Source organism: Cheilinus undulatus, linkage group 6, assembly GCF_018320785.1.
Source record: "Cheilinus undulatus linkage group 6, ASM1832078v1, whole genome shotgun sequence".
Taxonomy (NCBI): Eukaryota; Metazoa; Chordata; class Actinopteri; order Labriformes; family Labridae; genus Cheilinus; species Cheilinus undulatus.
Genome location: NC_054870.1, coordinates 23251467 through 23266805, shown reverse-complemented (window position 1 = coordinate 23266805; position 15339 = coordinate 23251467). Strand labels below are relative to the sequence as shown.

Here is a 15339-nt window from a genome sequence, read left to right as displayed (position 1 = left end):
CTGCCTGTGAACTCGACTACCCATCTGGCCTAAAAATAGATTTGAAGATGTCTTCTGAAGATGTGCTGCTGCTTCCTTAGGAGTGATGCCTGCATTTCTTACCATCTTTTCAACTGTTAAATTATTAACTTAACACTATTTTCAAGTATCATCTCATTCTTAATCTAGTGGGATCTTTTCTGTTATACTTGACAGTGTACTTGCAGTACATCTGAATTTGATTACATGTATCAGGTTATTTCACAAAAAATATTAGGTGAAAGACAAACTCAATAAACTCTTTAGTTTGAACTTGATGTCTTTAATTTTGTAGGCACTTTTAATTCACACAAAGAAAACAATGGTGGAAAAAACTAAGGTTAAGTCACATCCTCTTCAGTATCATTTTGTTCATGAGTTTATGGTTTTTGTACAGATAAGAAATGAGTCTAGCCAACACTGCTGCAGATTTCTTACAACTTTGTGGAGTTCCTGAAAGGAAAAAAAAACAAAAGCAAGCCATTTCACTTCAAACCCAGCTCAAAAAGTCCTGCCTTCTGAAAGGCAGTCATGTCACACGGTGGTCAAATCCAAACCCATTCTCTCTGAGAGTCTGTGGGTTTTTCAAAATGCACCATGATGCAAGTCAGAGTAAACAGTGTTTCTGAAAAACAGATTGCAAACAACATAACAATAAGAGCATTTAACAAGACAGTGCCTTCCACCCTGTTGAAATGCCTATAAATCAGATCATCAATGAAGCTTTGCATCACTAGTCAGCTACAATTTCATGTAATTCACGTAATGCTGGAAAGGTAAAGGCTGCATGGTCATTTGATGGCTGCCAGTTCAGTAAAAACAGTTTAAACCTACTAACATGTGATGTGTGTGTTTTTGTAAAACTCCATCATTTAGTCTAACTCTTTTAGATGGATTCACAGTACTGAGCGTCTGCCCTGGCGTATTTGATTAAGTGCAGTGGACACATGTTAAACCTAAAAATGGGCCTACTTAACTCCAATCACTGCATGCAACAATTTACAAGCACAAACAAGAATGAGGACTGACAAATAGACAAGTGTGGGCGTATTAGCTGATTTGAGCTTCTCAGAGCTACAGAGAAGGAATGAGAGAGAAGGGTAGAATGTACAGAACAAGATCACACACAGAGGAACAGAGAGGCATTTTTTTTTAGTCCTTCATGAGCTCTTGTCTTCGAAGTAGGTCTGTTCGATGCGCCTGCAGAAGGACAACAGGTTGCTGTAGCTCTTGATCCTCTCTGCCAGCTCAGAGCTGGTGAGTCTGGTAGTTAGTATGGTGAAGAGGTGACCGAACACTAATGCATCCAGCTCTGTAGGCCTGAAACACACACATATAAGATTTTTTTTTTCCAACTAAAAATGTCAAACAACAACCTTATATCCGTGACTAAGACATGCTAAAAAAAAATATCTATGGTTAAAAACTCTGACAGAACTTGAGTTTACTTTTTAACCAAGGAGACTAAAGAGAAAAAAACATAGACCGGCACCACTGGCCATTCAAAATCCATATTTCTCCTCACTGCAAATTTATACTTGGCTGTCCTTTCAAAACCCACCACTGTAGCATGCATGAAGAGCTTAGTTTACCCTCACACACGATAAGGCAGTGTCATCAGTTACATCTATAAATGCAACTTTTCAGATATTTCCTCTATCCAAAACAGTTTATGCTACCACACAGCTCATTTTTCTGTTCCCAGGGTTTCAAAATTGGTAGCTAAGAAAGCATTCATGGTCAAAGCTCCCTGACATTAGAATATTCTTCCTGTGATTGTAAGGTCTATATCCTCTTACCATTTGTTTAAAAATGCCCTGTCTTCTGATTACAGAACCAACTGTACGTGTTTGTAACGGCATTGCTAGTACGCCTTTATAACATCAGCCATGTTTAGTATGTAAACACTTTGACAGTTATTTTGTTTTGTTCTTTATTGTCTTGTGTTGTGATGTACTGTTTTGTTTTTGTCATGTTTTGTGTCGTTCTGTTTGCTCTCTGCTCAATGGTTTGTCAATCTATGTTGGTGATGTCTAAAGCAGTGGTTCTCAACTGGTGGGTCGAGACCCAAAGATAGGTTGCGGAGCAGTTTTCAATGGGTCGCGACTAGGTGTCTGAAAAATAAATGGTGGCAAAAGTCCTGAAGTCCTTAGTGGACATGCATCGTTACCTTTTATTTTACCGTTTTACTGTGAAATTGGGTACATTTAAATGTTTGATCAATATTTCACCTTATTTATCTCCTCTTCTTGTAATAAATGGCTACTTTTACCATGATAATGAAGTAATTTCTCAAGTTCTCCGGAAAACTGGCAAAAAATTGACACATAATGACGGGGAAAGAGAGTATGAAATTTGTCCTTTTTGTCCCCTTTCTTTTTTGTATCAGGTGTTTTGGTCCAATCATGCTCCAAACTGCAACATATTCAATTAACTAAATATGAATTGTTGAAAATTTTCTGGAAACTTTGGTCATGATCTGATGTAAGACAGACTGGTGGGTCATGAGGCCAGACCAGCTGAGAACCACTGGTTTAAAGGATCCCCTCGAAAAAGTTGCTTGACATTCCTCAAAAGGTCATTCCTAATTAAGAATCTTCATTAATATAAGGTACATCAGTATTTTCATCAGTGTATTTCAACCAAGTAAAGTATCTGTGGTGCATTAATATGAGTGTTTTGTATATTAATCTAATTAGTTCAAAGAAAATAAATGTCTTGACTAAAAGTAAAGACTGAAATGTCAGGACTTTTTTGACTAAAACTGAACTAAAATGTTATTGAGTTTTCATTGACCAAACCTAGACTATTTTATTTTAAACACTAAATCGAAATTAGCTGAGGAAAAGTAAACTGCTTCCATAACACCTCAGCAGTGCCTCCGTGCCACACTGGATTGATGCTTTCATTCATGAAAAAAGACTCCCAACAAAGCACAGAGTGCTTAAATGAACAGACTTTACAGAGGGTGAACATTTCTGTATGGAAAACCCTTTATGTATTGGTCTTATGCAATATTCTTATATGTTGAGAGTCTGGATTTTACTTTAAAGAGATGAAAGCTGGAATTGTCATGATTGAGGCAAAAAGGGCTCAAAATGTCTCACTCTGTGTAATTAATCTAGAACATGAAAGTTTCACTAAATAAAATCATGAAAAACTGAACTTTATCACAATATCAACAACATGCAGAATTCAGCTTGAATGCCATTAAGAGGTCATTACAACTTTACACCACAGGGTGGTGCTAAAAATCCACAACAACCTGCCAGATGTTTCAAAACACTTTTCTGTTTTGGATCAAGATAAGGTCAGATTCAGAGCAGAATCTGCAGTGACTCAGCATTCTGCTACTGATCTAAGTATACGTTATCACTATGCCAGCCTCGTGCTGTTCTATCATACGTAATAAACATACACAGTACAGACTGAAAGATACTTACAGTTTATTAAAAAAGTATGGTTGTGTCCCCAGCCTCTGGGAGAGAGCCTGGCAGCACTGACTCACATCTTCATAAACCTGAAACACATGTGAATATTTAAAAAAGAGTTGTCTAGCATGGTTGTGACCATTTTTGTAAATATTTTCGGAGTATTAAAACAATGATAAAGCATATCTGTATCATAAATTAGTCTTTAACCTGCTCCAGGGTTTTTCCTCCCCAGCCAATGGCATTCATCTTCCTGCGGACCTCCCACTGCTTCTGATAAGAGAGGATGTTACAGAGAGGCCACGAGTACGGACTGCTGTACCTGGGACGAGAGATCTACACAAAGATGCATACTTTTGATTTCAAAAACAAAGAACAACCACCACTCAATCTTGCTTTTTAGTCTAATAGTTGGTATGCTCACCTCAGCTGCTGTAGCATCGTCACACCACTGAATGTACAACTGTAGAGAAAAGGAGAGGTGAATGAAAGCTGTTGTTGTTCAGCTGTATGTGGGTTTTTTTTCACCAAGTATCGAATTTTTGTACCTCAGCAGTTAGCAGCATGTTGTTGACCAGCTCCATGTATGCTTTCATTTCAGCTCGCTGAACATCATCAAGACCATCGCTGAGAGAATGACCCTGAAAGTAATGAAATAAAATATAGACAAAAAACGCAATGTACATAAAATAAATCATTTTTTCATTACAGATGATTTCAAAACAAAAGTAGTAACTCTATAAGATGCAGTATCTTCAGGTGTCTCTGTGCATTGAGTAAGTAGTAGTAGTACTCTGTAGTAGCTTTGGTATATGATACACACCTTCGCTTTGGTGAATTGCACTATCGGTCCCAGTTCTGACACAACCTGGTTCCCTACATGGATGAAGGGAATCTTTCCTACACAGGGGTAAAAACACAGATAGAGGGAGAGAAGGGAAACCATTAAACCATTAATCACTTTTGAAAAAGCAACCCAAGTGCCTATACCAACACAAAAACACAGAGCTTAGCAGTAATAGTTATCTAGAGCCTTACTTAGTCAAAAGTGCCATGTCTTCAAGGTACATCCAGACAATCTGAAGATTAAGTATCTAAACTTTAGGAGGACTTAAGAATCATAGCAGTGAGTTTCTGCTGGAAAAAAAGCTGATTAAATTAAACTTTGAAGAAGCTATGGTACAGGTGTTTAGCCTTTATCCTAAGAGCAATTTAGGTTTCAAAGCACAGCAGGTTAAGCACCACATAAACTTTCAAACTGAGACAACATCTGGTTTAACTTATGCTTATACATATGGGAAGTAAGTAGGAACTGTAGGTCTTAACTTATAGTGCCCTTTGAAGCAAGGTTACAAAGTGCTGCATACACAATTGGGTACACAGTTATGAATGTGGTCATTCATGTAAATCGGAGATACAAAATTGATATTGATTTTTAGTGAGACAGACATATGAAGCCAGAACAGCAAAGTAAAGCAGCAGCAGCATGTGTACTTACCAGAAGGTGACATGTATTCAGCATTTGCTCTGTAAACCACCTGAACAGGAAGACCGCACATCCTGAGGTATGCCTTATGATGGACAGAATGAACAGGCTTTATTTAAGTTAAAAAAAAAACAACTTTTCATTGCTCTGCACTTACAGTTGATCATTTGTCAGCCATTTTTAAGGTGTCTTATAAAAAGTACAAATTCACAGAGGGATCATGTGTAAATGAAAATATCAGACTGGGGCTGCACATTCAATCAAGTGTTTTCTTTTCTTTTTTAATCAACCTGTTCAAGTGCAATATCCAAATCACAGGAGGTTTTTTTTTGTTTCAATTCATGTGAGATGTTTGACAAAACTGCATTATAATAAAGAACCACTGTGGAAGTGAGATGCCCTGGGCTGGTGATGTTTTCCTTATGAAGGCATGTTTTTTTTGTATGGATTGTTTTTACTTCACTGAAAAATAGCACTGCATTTTAGTAATTCCCATTATCTTTGAATTAAATTATACTCATAATCATGTCATTGCAGCAATCAAACAATCCCCTCACCTGGACAGCAAGAGATGAGGCACAGTCTGAAAGCAGAATCTGATCTTCTGTAAAACAAGGTAATGTAAACAAGCAGCCTGATAGTCATGACTGTACTTTGCCTCTTATATTGTTTTTCCATTTCAGACAGGCGCTGACTGGCTTACCCTTCAGTGGTTGGTACAAGGTTGCAGTCTCAGGCCATGGCTCAGCAGCTGTCAATGTCAAATACAGACACACAAACATACACAAAACAACACACAGTGCCATTACAACAAAATGGATTGACAAAACTTAATTTTGCCAGTGGATATAAAATCTAAAAGTTGTTTAAATTGTACAAAACAAAGGTTAGTAAATCAGTGTGTTTAAATCAATTACATTGACTAATGCTGAGAGTATGAGCCAGCAGACACACCCCATATAGACATGGGCATTGCACTAGACTTCTAAATCCTGGACTAAGAAATATAATGCCACTTTTTCAGGGTAAACGGTCAACAATGAAAGGCATGTGAGATTTCTCAGTGCACCAGACCAGGGCTGAATTTTCTGATTTAGTGTCCTATTTATTAAATGTCAAATACTATCAGACAAAAGCATCTTTTAGTCACAAACGCACAAATTTTATGATTTCTGGTACATTTAATGCCTTTATTCTTTCTACATGCCATATTATATTTATATTATATTTATAATATATTTAATCAGGTGTGTTGAGCTGATTCTAAACAGTTTAACTATTAAAAAGCAGAATAATGTTTGTTTTTTTCAGGGCAGACCTGTTAAAACGAGGGTGGGCTGCAAGAATTTTTTAAGTGGGCCACCTGGTAGCCCAGATGTAAAAGAGCTGGACTAGTGTTTCACAACAGTAGCTTATTAAATCACAGTGAATCAGATACAATAAGACAGGGGCCTCCCCCAGGAAAATCACAACATCTAACACTGTACTCAGGAGAATATTTATGAAACAGTTTGTGGAGGAAGATTATTAAAATTGTTTAAGATTGGCTAGAAACCAAAGATTGGATAAGGACATGTCTCAGTCAAAGTACCTTCTAAAATTTAAGACCTCTAACTGGTAAAATCAGACTTTTTAATACCCTTTAAGGCCTTAAATTCCAAATATGCAATTCAAGACTACCTAAGACTTTTCAAGGATCTGCAGGAACCCTGGAGCACTGTCCCTGCTGTTTGAAAGTAAAATTAAGGCTAGGAATGCACAATATTGGATTTTATCAATATCTGATATGCTGATATTTGCATGTTCATTTCTGACAATACTGTTATCAACACTGATAAATGTTTAAAGGGATACTTCCAAATTTTGGCAAATTCGCCCATTGCCATAATTCCTATGGTCTTAGTAAAAGGTTTGTTTCCTTTAGTTGTCGATGCAAGCTATTTTTAGATCTGGGGGACTGATTTGCCAGCTGCTCTGCTAACGCTATGGAGACCTCCGGTATTTCCAGCTTTCCCTCATCAAACTCATCAAATACACAATCCAACAACTCCAAAACGCTCTCGTGGACAAGTTGTGACCTGTACATTCACCACGCTATGAGATAACCATGGAACATTACAAGATAAAGTTGGTTTTAGAGGCTAAATGCAAAGCTGGAACTACACTCCAGGTATGGCTGCTGGGCGGAGTGATTTCAAAAGCACACGTTTAGTGCAGGTACTTCTGTCAACAAAACTTGAGAAGAAGCCGTTTCTGCTACGTCCAGCCAGTGATATTCTAGGTGAAACCAAGTAACTACGGCACTGCCTGTGGTGAGCACTGTGTCACTCCGCCCAGTGGTTTACTCAAGACAGTAGTTCCGAGTATTTGCTTCATGTGTCATAATGTTACATAATTATACATTATTATTTCACAGTGTGGTGAATGTGCAGGTCACAACTTGTCCACGAGAGCGTTTTGGAGTTGTTGGATTGTGTATTTGATGAGTTTGATGAGGGAAAGCCGGAAATACCGCAGGTCTCCATAGTGTTAACTGAGCAGCTGGCATATCAGCCACCAGATCTAAATATAAAGGAAACAAACCTATTTCTAAGACTATAGGGATTATGGCAATGGGCAAATTTGTCAAAATGTTGAAGTATCCCTTTAAGTTCAGTACTCAAAGCACATTTTTAAGTCAAAGGAATGAAAATGAACAATGAAAAATACCTGAGGTGACAGGTTTGTTGGTCCTGCCTGAGACTGAAACCTGCCTGGAATTTTTTTGTACATACATCCGATATTTAGCGCCGATATATATGTGAACAAATTTCAGCCAATATGCTGGTTGTAAATACAGCAGAATTTCCCATATCTGCTGATACAGTGAGCTTTATAAGCTAATATCTGCCGATACCGATATCATGCCGATAACATCGTGTATCCCTATTAACAGCAACCTTCGCACATAATTAGTTTTGCAATACAGCTTCCAGCCTCAAGTGGCGGTACTGAGCTCATCAGCAGTGAGAAGCACTGCGGGTTCAACGAAGAAGTTATCCACCGTTTGGCTCTCCTGTCGATGGACACCTTTTAGAAAAAATTGACGTACGGTCCTTCGGGAGAGTTTGACGAGTTTCTGGGACTCAACACAAGCTGACATCGACGCGAATGCACCTGAATTATTCACACGTGGTGTGTACTATCAACAGCAATCAATATGATCAATTTTATTTGCGTTATTCTCCCAACATTTGGCTCATGAATTGAACAGAAATCTGACGCAAAGCTGACCATCCTGAATGAGGGCTAGGCTAAGCTATTTTTGCTAAATTGAACAGAAAGCACGACAATGACAACCATAATCTACGGTACACTTTTAACATCTCTACTACGTTTAATGTTCATGGTTTTTGACTGTTGTGAACAAATGTCCTGAGGGACGGAATGACTGAAACCGTTAGCCTGCTAAAGCTAGCTCAAAGGTAGAGAACAGAGTCACAGGGAGAGAGGTCGTCACGTTACCTGCCATCTGCGACACGAAAGCCTCTGCCGCAAGAGACATTATGATGCCGTGAAATCCCTATCCCTAAATAATAATCTGTTGGAAAGGTTAGGCCAACTCTTCTTCATGCAGGTTTAAGGGCAAGCGGTTGTTCTGCAGTCACCGAGTGGTCCGTCTGCGAATAATGTCCGCTGAGGTATAATGTACCTGAGAATTTCGTTCCGCCTTACAACAGTCAGCAATCACAATGTTTTCATAGCCCTTCATAATATTCCAGACTGCGTCATCAAAGTCAAGGCAAATGTTTTGTGCTATTAAGCGAGGATTTCAGCATTGGTTGTTGTGTCTGGACACTGCATACGAGTTTACAATGTTCGAAAAAAGAAATTGATCGCCTAACCTAAGACAAAATAATAATTTTAGTTTTAAAACTGACATTTTTAAATGAAGAATCTCTGACACTATCCTAGCAACAGAAGCTTTGCAAATAAACCAGCAACAGATTTGCTGATAAAGTCATTTGACATAAACATCCACTTGTAGGGTTGTAAAATGTCAATAAAGGTCATTTTTTAAACACTTTAACTTATTCCACATTACAAAACAACATATTGGACTCATTAATTTACATAAATGAAAGCTTTTTCTTTTTTTTTAAATTATGCATTTATTGAAATCCCTCAAACACCAAAATGTTGTCACTGGTTTAACCTTACACTATTGGCAATGTGAAAGAGTTTTTATGAAAAGTATATATTAGTCTCTTTAGCACATGTAGTCAGAGCCACAGAAGAATGACTGGAATGCAAACATACAGGAGATTCTCTTTTATTTATCCATAAACATTTGTTTAACGTGTACATCAATGATAATGGTATATTTTTGCAGTTGTATATTTGCCAGGGTTCCTGCAGATCCTTGAAAATGTAAGTCCTTAAATGGTCTTGAAAAGTCAGATTTTTCCAGTGAGGGGTCTTAAATTACCAAGAAGTCCCACATGCCTTTCATTTGTGACCGTTTATCACACTAAAAGTGGTATTAATTTTTCTCAGTTCAAGTCTTAAAATGTCTTCAGGTGTTTTTTTTTTTTTTTAATGAAAATATCTGAGAAACGACCATGAAAATGTTAAGAGACTGTCCCTTAAATCTTATTTCTTGTGTTTGTAGCAAAATTCAATGAATATGTAATTATTTTCACACCAGAAGTGACAATTTATAGTCAGTAACAAAGGGAAAATCACCTAGTTCCTTATTTCTCAACTGTATTTACTAGATAAGTCTGAATTTTACAATTAGCATAAAAATCAAAGACCAGAATTGACACTGAATGAAATCAAATTGTACAAATAGAATGGATTTCAAACACATTTTAATGACAACAAAGACAACTTATAAACGGATTCCTTCAGTTTCTTTACACTGTTGAAAGGATCAGGCTTCTCAGCTGAACTTAACCTGGCCTAAAGAGGATTACAACAAGGAAGAAAGTTAAAATCATAAAATCCTGGTGCCAATTTTGCAAAATAATGTAATAAACAGCTTTGAATAAAGTTAATTTATGCTCTGTTGTCAGTGGGATTACTCATTATAATGGTGTTACACATGAGAAGGTGATACCACTGATAGTAACACTGCTGCATGAAATCAAACCACATGTTGATAATCAGGATATACCCACAAAATTATGATATTTAACCTGTTTGAATTTTTTGTTTGTTTGTTTTGTTGTGTTTGAACAATCGCCTAACAAAAAAGAGGGTAACACCAGGGGTGCTAACTAAAAGCTTCATGTGAAATAATGCAATAATTCAACTTCCTTGTGATGTATATTCATTCTTGTTTTCTTTAACCTTTTTTTTTAAATGCATAGTCTGTTGTGTTATGAAAGGGAGACTGGCAAAATAAGTTTCTCATTGCATGGTGTAAGCTGTCTTTACTGTGCACATTACAATAAACTTATCTGATGTGAAATCAAGAAATAATTATACCTGATGGTCGTGCATGTGTTATTTAGTGAATGGCAGAAAAGTCATGAACTCAAAATGTACTCAGCATCTGTACATGACCATCGGACAGGCACTTTTGGTTTCCCTAGCATTTATGTAACTGGCTAAAATGAAATAAAAATATTGAAGAATGTCTCACCCAAGAATGTAGAATTGTTCAAATAACATACGATTTTTATGAAAAAATGCATTAAAAAGTATTCATGACGGTTTTTTTCCAGGTGAAACGTTCCAGTAATAAGCGAGAGACAGAAAATTGCACTTGTTTATTTTCACACTAGATCATTTTATCCTTTTCAGTTTTTTTGCATTGTAAAATGTCCCCCAAAATAAGATATGTTATTCTTTTTTTCTTATTGGCAATAATATCAAAGTGATTTGTCTCATACCTGAAAGAGCTTTTCTTACATGGTCCTATTTTGCTGTCTTACAGGTCGCAGTACCCAGAAAAGCCAGCAGGGGGCGTCCATGCGTCACCACAGCCGAGCTGCAGAAAGGCAAGCTGTGACGATGTTAAAACGCTGCAGACAACGTCCACCAAGCACAAACACGTAAGCCTTGGGGTTTAAGAGTACAAAACAGGCATGAGTGGTTTGTTTAGTAAATAAAGAGCTACACTGTCAGGCGTTTTGGGGCGAAAATGTTTTACTTTAAGTCCAATGTATCGGGTTCAGTCCTAAGCAGTAGCATAAGGGTTTTGAAATAGTAAAGCCAATCCGCTCCAACCCTGGGTTCTAGAGGTAAATTCAAGTTCTGTACAAAAGAGATAGAAAATGACCAAGCCCAGTTTTTGACTGTTGTCTCTACTTTTCACATCTCCAATGCGTTTCGCCTTTTGCCTGACTGCTCGCTTCTGTGGTGGATCCTCAGCATGTGATAGATATTTCATGTCAGCCTCTTTCCTGCACATTTCACCACGTCTCGACCGGAAGCCCCCGATTACTGCCTCTCATTTCCCTCAGCCTACAACCCACCACACAATCACACATGCACTGACTCTCGCATACACAATACGACTGAGAAAGATGATTTCGTTCACCTTAAGTAGCCCTTGTCATCCCTGCGCCGTGCGTAATCAACGCGTAAGAACGCACGTGTTCTTTCAGATTGTTATTTATAATCACATCTGGATGCAAAAGCCCATCTGTTTATCTTTATTTTGCATCAGCATTTCATTTTGTCAAAAAAATTGAAATTTTAAAGTCACGTGTCTAAATAAAACCTAAATTCTCTGACATGCGCATCCAACACAGATCATTTTCTGGAGTGGATTATGTCTGTATTGGCTTAAAAAAAATTAACTGTGGCTCTGGTGATTGAATGTTGAAGATCACCGGTTACCCGGCGATTAATTCGGAGCATAGCTATTTAAAATCCTGAAACATTGGGATTTTAACCTCAGAGACATCAGGCGCTAGATATCTGACTTGGCGTAACCTACGTCATGGGAGGACGCTATTTTGAATTATTAGTCACAAGAATTTATTGGAATTAGTTTATTGTATTTGAAATTTTTAGTATTTATTTATTTATTAATTTATCACTTAATCTAATGATTAAATTTGTCTTTCTTTTTTTTTCAACGTCACATCCGTTAATCTCCTCTCACTATGCCACACTACACACACACCAGTCTTTCCTCCGTTATAGTGATGTCAAAACATACAGATGGTGTGTGTGTGTGTGTGTGAGAGAGAGAGAGAGAGAGAGAGAGATAGAAGAAAATAAGCAGGGCTTTGCAGTTTGCAACATTTTTTTTCATTTTAATAATCTAAGTATCAAAACATTTCCAGCTATAACATTTTAAACACATCGATATTTCCCCCTTAAAAAAAAACAGAACAAATAGAAAATAAACAGAAATAATGATTGCTACAAAGAATTTAAAAATGCTTCTACATAATACTAACAGCAATAGTAGGCTAGCGTATAGACTGTATAACTAAAATCAATAGCATATTGAACTGGAATCAAAGAGAACGTGTTATCTGAAAAAGCAACATTATGCTGTTCCATACAGGATTTATTCAAATGGAAAAACAATAACCCAGCACTTGATCAAATAATGCATGTTTTAGAAAAGTTCTGTTTGATAAAAAAACCCTGTAACCCTGAGAAAAATGATGTTGGATTTACAGTCAAGTCGTGCATTAAAAACTGTACCTCCAATCTGTTTGTTTTATTTTTATTTTTCCCCCTCAAGCATAAACGTGACTTACACTCAAAATGCTGTTTTTAAAAAAGTTCATTCACCTTTGGAGATAAAAAAAAGCACGATATGGCTACTTATCCCACTAAATGCTTTTGGATGCTCCTCTAAGTATAAAATAAATGCTTGAACAGTATGTCCAACCTTTACGCAAAGGCTGGATTTGCCCCTTTAAGCGCCTGCTTGTGTAAAAAAAAAGATTTTGGTAATGTGCATATTTATAAATTAGGCTATTTTATTCTCTAGGTAGCTATTATAAACCCTGTATTAGGATATGTTTACCCTGTAGAAATAAAACCCTGTTTTCTCCAAAAGACTCATCTCTCCTCGCTCACCGTAGATGTGACTCCTCGGCAACAAGCGCCTTTATTACCGGAGGTCAAAAACGAAATGTCCTCATCTACAGCCAAGATCAGCTCGGACCTAAACACAATGTTTGATGAATAAAAGCTGAACTTAAATCAGATTGAATACACAACAAAATAAATAGCCTTGGCTACACGAAATAAAAGTCATAGCACGAGGCCGGCAAAATGAGAACGTGTATTTTTAAAGCAGTCTGTGTTTGCGTTGGCTGCAGTCACCCTGGATGTGTTTATCAGTTTTGGAGAGTGAAGGTGCAAACATGGCGGCCAAACAGCCACCATCCTGTCCTCACAGCGTTATCACCGCCTTCACGGTGCTGTCGCTGCTGTTGTTGTCGTTGTTGTTGTTTTTGTTGTTGCTGTCTGTCGTTTTCTTGTTCTTGTTCTTCCCTTTGGTGTTCGGTAGCTTGTTGTCCTTCTTCCAGCGCATGCGCCGGTTCTGGAACCAAACCTTCACCTGCCGCTCGGACAGGCAGAGCGCGTGAGCCACCTCGACGCGCCGACGGCGCGTGAGGTAACGGCTGAAGTGGAATTCCTTCTCGAGCTCTAGAACCTGCTGGCGCGTGTACGCCGTCCGTAAACGCTTTGGTTCCGGTCCCATGTGGTTAGGATTTACTATAGAAGAAACATGAAACAGAGGGGATTATTAAGACAAACACTCAGCTGTTTTAAAAGTTTGTTCAACACATCTTTTCAATATTTTACATATATTTTACATGCTAGTATATTTTGTACCATGAACAATATCAGGCTATTTCAGTAAGGGCGTGCATTGAAGCTGTAACAAAAGCCAAATTAAGCTAAACCGAATTAAAGTGGACTGAAAGAGTTATTTAAACCACACAGTAATCATAGTTTGACTTTTCTTCAGTGATTGTAATCAGGTAGTTTTTATGCACCCTCCCTGTAGTTTAACCGAGAAAATGTCCAAGAAAAGGTTTTTACTTTTAACCTTCATCTTTTTATGCAGCTGCAGCGTTACACACAAGAGGCACACAATTTCACGCGCGAACACGCGCACATACGCACACACATAGCCTACACACACGCTGTGGCAGGGCCATAAAACTTTATAGGGGTTGTAATTCTCCCTGACTCTCACTGAGATCATAAATAACTCGAAAACACAAATGGACAAAACACTAGAAAAAGAGAGAAAGAAAGAAAGAAAGAAAGAAAGAAAGAAAGAAAGGTGTTAGATTTAAAAAAGACTGGAAGCAGGACATTTTCAGATATAAACAGAGAGAGAATGTCTAGCAGGAATAGGGGGATTTAAATCTTGTTTTCGCACCTTGAGCGACGTGCACCTTCTTCATCCACGGGTACACAACAATAGGCGGCTTGTCCTTCCCCTGGCAGGCCGTCTTCCTCTGCACCTGAGCGGGCTTTGCACAGGTCATCCAGGCCTGGCACTGCAGGTCATCCACGGGGAACCTCTCCTTTCCGGGGACTTCTGTCTCCCTGTATCCAGGGAAGGGCGCAGCTTGGTGCTGCGCGTGCTCCTCTCCATCCTCCCGGTGATGTCCCTGCAAAGAGTGTTGATAGCCGGTTTGTTGTGCTGTGTACGGAGGCGGAGGGGGCTGCATGGGCTGGTAGCCCCCTCCATAAGTACCACTGTCCTGAGGGTTGTTATAATACCCCCCTTGGTCACTAAAATTACTGTAATCTTCTTCACAAGGCGGGAACTGCGGCTCAGCATATTTACAGCTCACCACGTACGACTCCATGATTGATTTATAGCGAGGTTGGTAGGAGAATACTAATTTTTCTTTCTCTCCCCTCTCTCTGTCTCTTTTTCCCCCCTCTGGCATCAAGCCATCCTGCGGCTGTCAAATAGACGGACGGGCGCGCGGGTCACGTGACCGCGCGCACAGCCAATGAGAGGCGGCACTTTGAGTTGTTTATGTCCGACGTAATGGGATAATTTGGAAGAAAAAAATGTTCATTATGTGGCTAATGAAGATTTGCAGGCGTAGAAAAGGGTCAAGAATGTATAAATGTGGACTGAGAAATAACATTCAAACCCTTTCATTCTAACAGTTAAACTCTAACTAGGATGCCTTTTCATAAACATAGTCATTTTTATAGGATGTTGTTTTAAAATTTTAAGCAACTCTATCTATCTATCTATCTATCTATCTATAGCCTATCTAATAGTGTCTCTCCATCGCCCCCCCTTCCGTCCCCCTCCCACACACAGCACCTATTGAAGACGCACCGTGGACTGTAGATTTATGACTTCTTCCTGAATGACTTTTACCCCCACACAGATGGCCCGGGCTGAAAAATTAATCTAGCCCATATTGAGCGATTGGATGGGCCATATTTGGCCTTGTGTGG

General features: G+C 38.4%; 2 protein-coding genes across 2 annotated transcripts; both read right to left on the bottom strand.

The window, feature by feature from the left end:
• Positions 1-295: 295 nt before the first annotated feature.
• Positions 296-8587, bottom strand: mtx2 (metaxin 2). The gene is made up of 10 exons (XM_041790333.1): positions 8440-8587; positions 5639-5686; positions 5493-5539; positions 4948-5020; positions 4273-4349; positions 3998-4090; positions 3874-3912; positions 3660-3785; positions 3462-3538; positions 296-1338 (listed from the first exon to the last, which is right to left on the bottom strand). Exons 1-10 carry the CDS (start codon positions 8477-8479, stop codon positions 1179-1181), a joined length of 780 nt encoding a protein of 259 aa, XP_041646267.1. The 5' UTR covers positions 8480-8587; the 3' UTR covers positions 296-1178.
• A 3735-nt stretch (positions 8588-12322) lies between these two features.
• Positions 12323-14726, bottom strand: LOC121511576 (homeobox protein Hox-D4b-like). Its single transcript, XM_041790335.1, has 2 exons — positions 14291-14726; positions 12323-13614 (listed from the first exon to the last, which is right to left on the bottom strand). Exons 1-2 carry the CDS (start codon positions 14724-14726, stop codon positions 13289-13291), a joined length of 762 nt encoding a protein of 253 aa, XP_041646269.1. The 3' UTR covers positions 12323-13288.
• Positions 14727-15339: the final 613 nt, after the last annotated feature.

Excerpts from the sequence above, each read along its gene's own strand:
- mtx2 (XM_041790333.1), bottom strand. The coding sequence starts at position 8,479 with ATGTCTCTTGCGGCAGAGGCTTTCGTGTCGCAGATGGCAG. Across the intron at positions 5,021-5,492 it reads CCTCATCTCTTGCTGTCCAG|GCATACCTCAGGATGTGCGG; the intron begins GTGAGGGGATTG and ends GTCCATCATAAG. Across the intron at positions 3,913-3,997 it reads ACATGCTGCTAACTGCTGAG|TTGTACATTCAGTGGTGTGA; the intron begins GTACAAAAATTC and ends TTTTCTCTACAG.
- LOC121511576 (XM_041790335.1), bottom strand. The coding sequence starts at position 14,726 with ATGGAGTCGTACGTGGTGAGCTGTAAATATGCTGAGCCGCAGTTCCCG. Across the intron at positions 13,615-14,290 it reads GAAGGTGCACGTCGCTCAAG|TAAATCCTAACCACATGGGA; the intron begins GTGCGAAAACAA and ends TTTCTTCTATAG.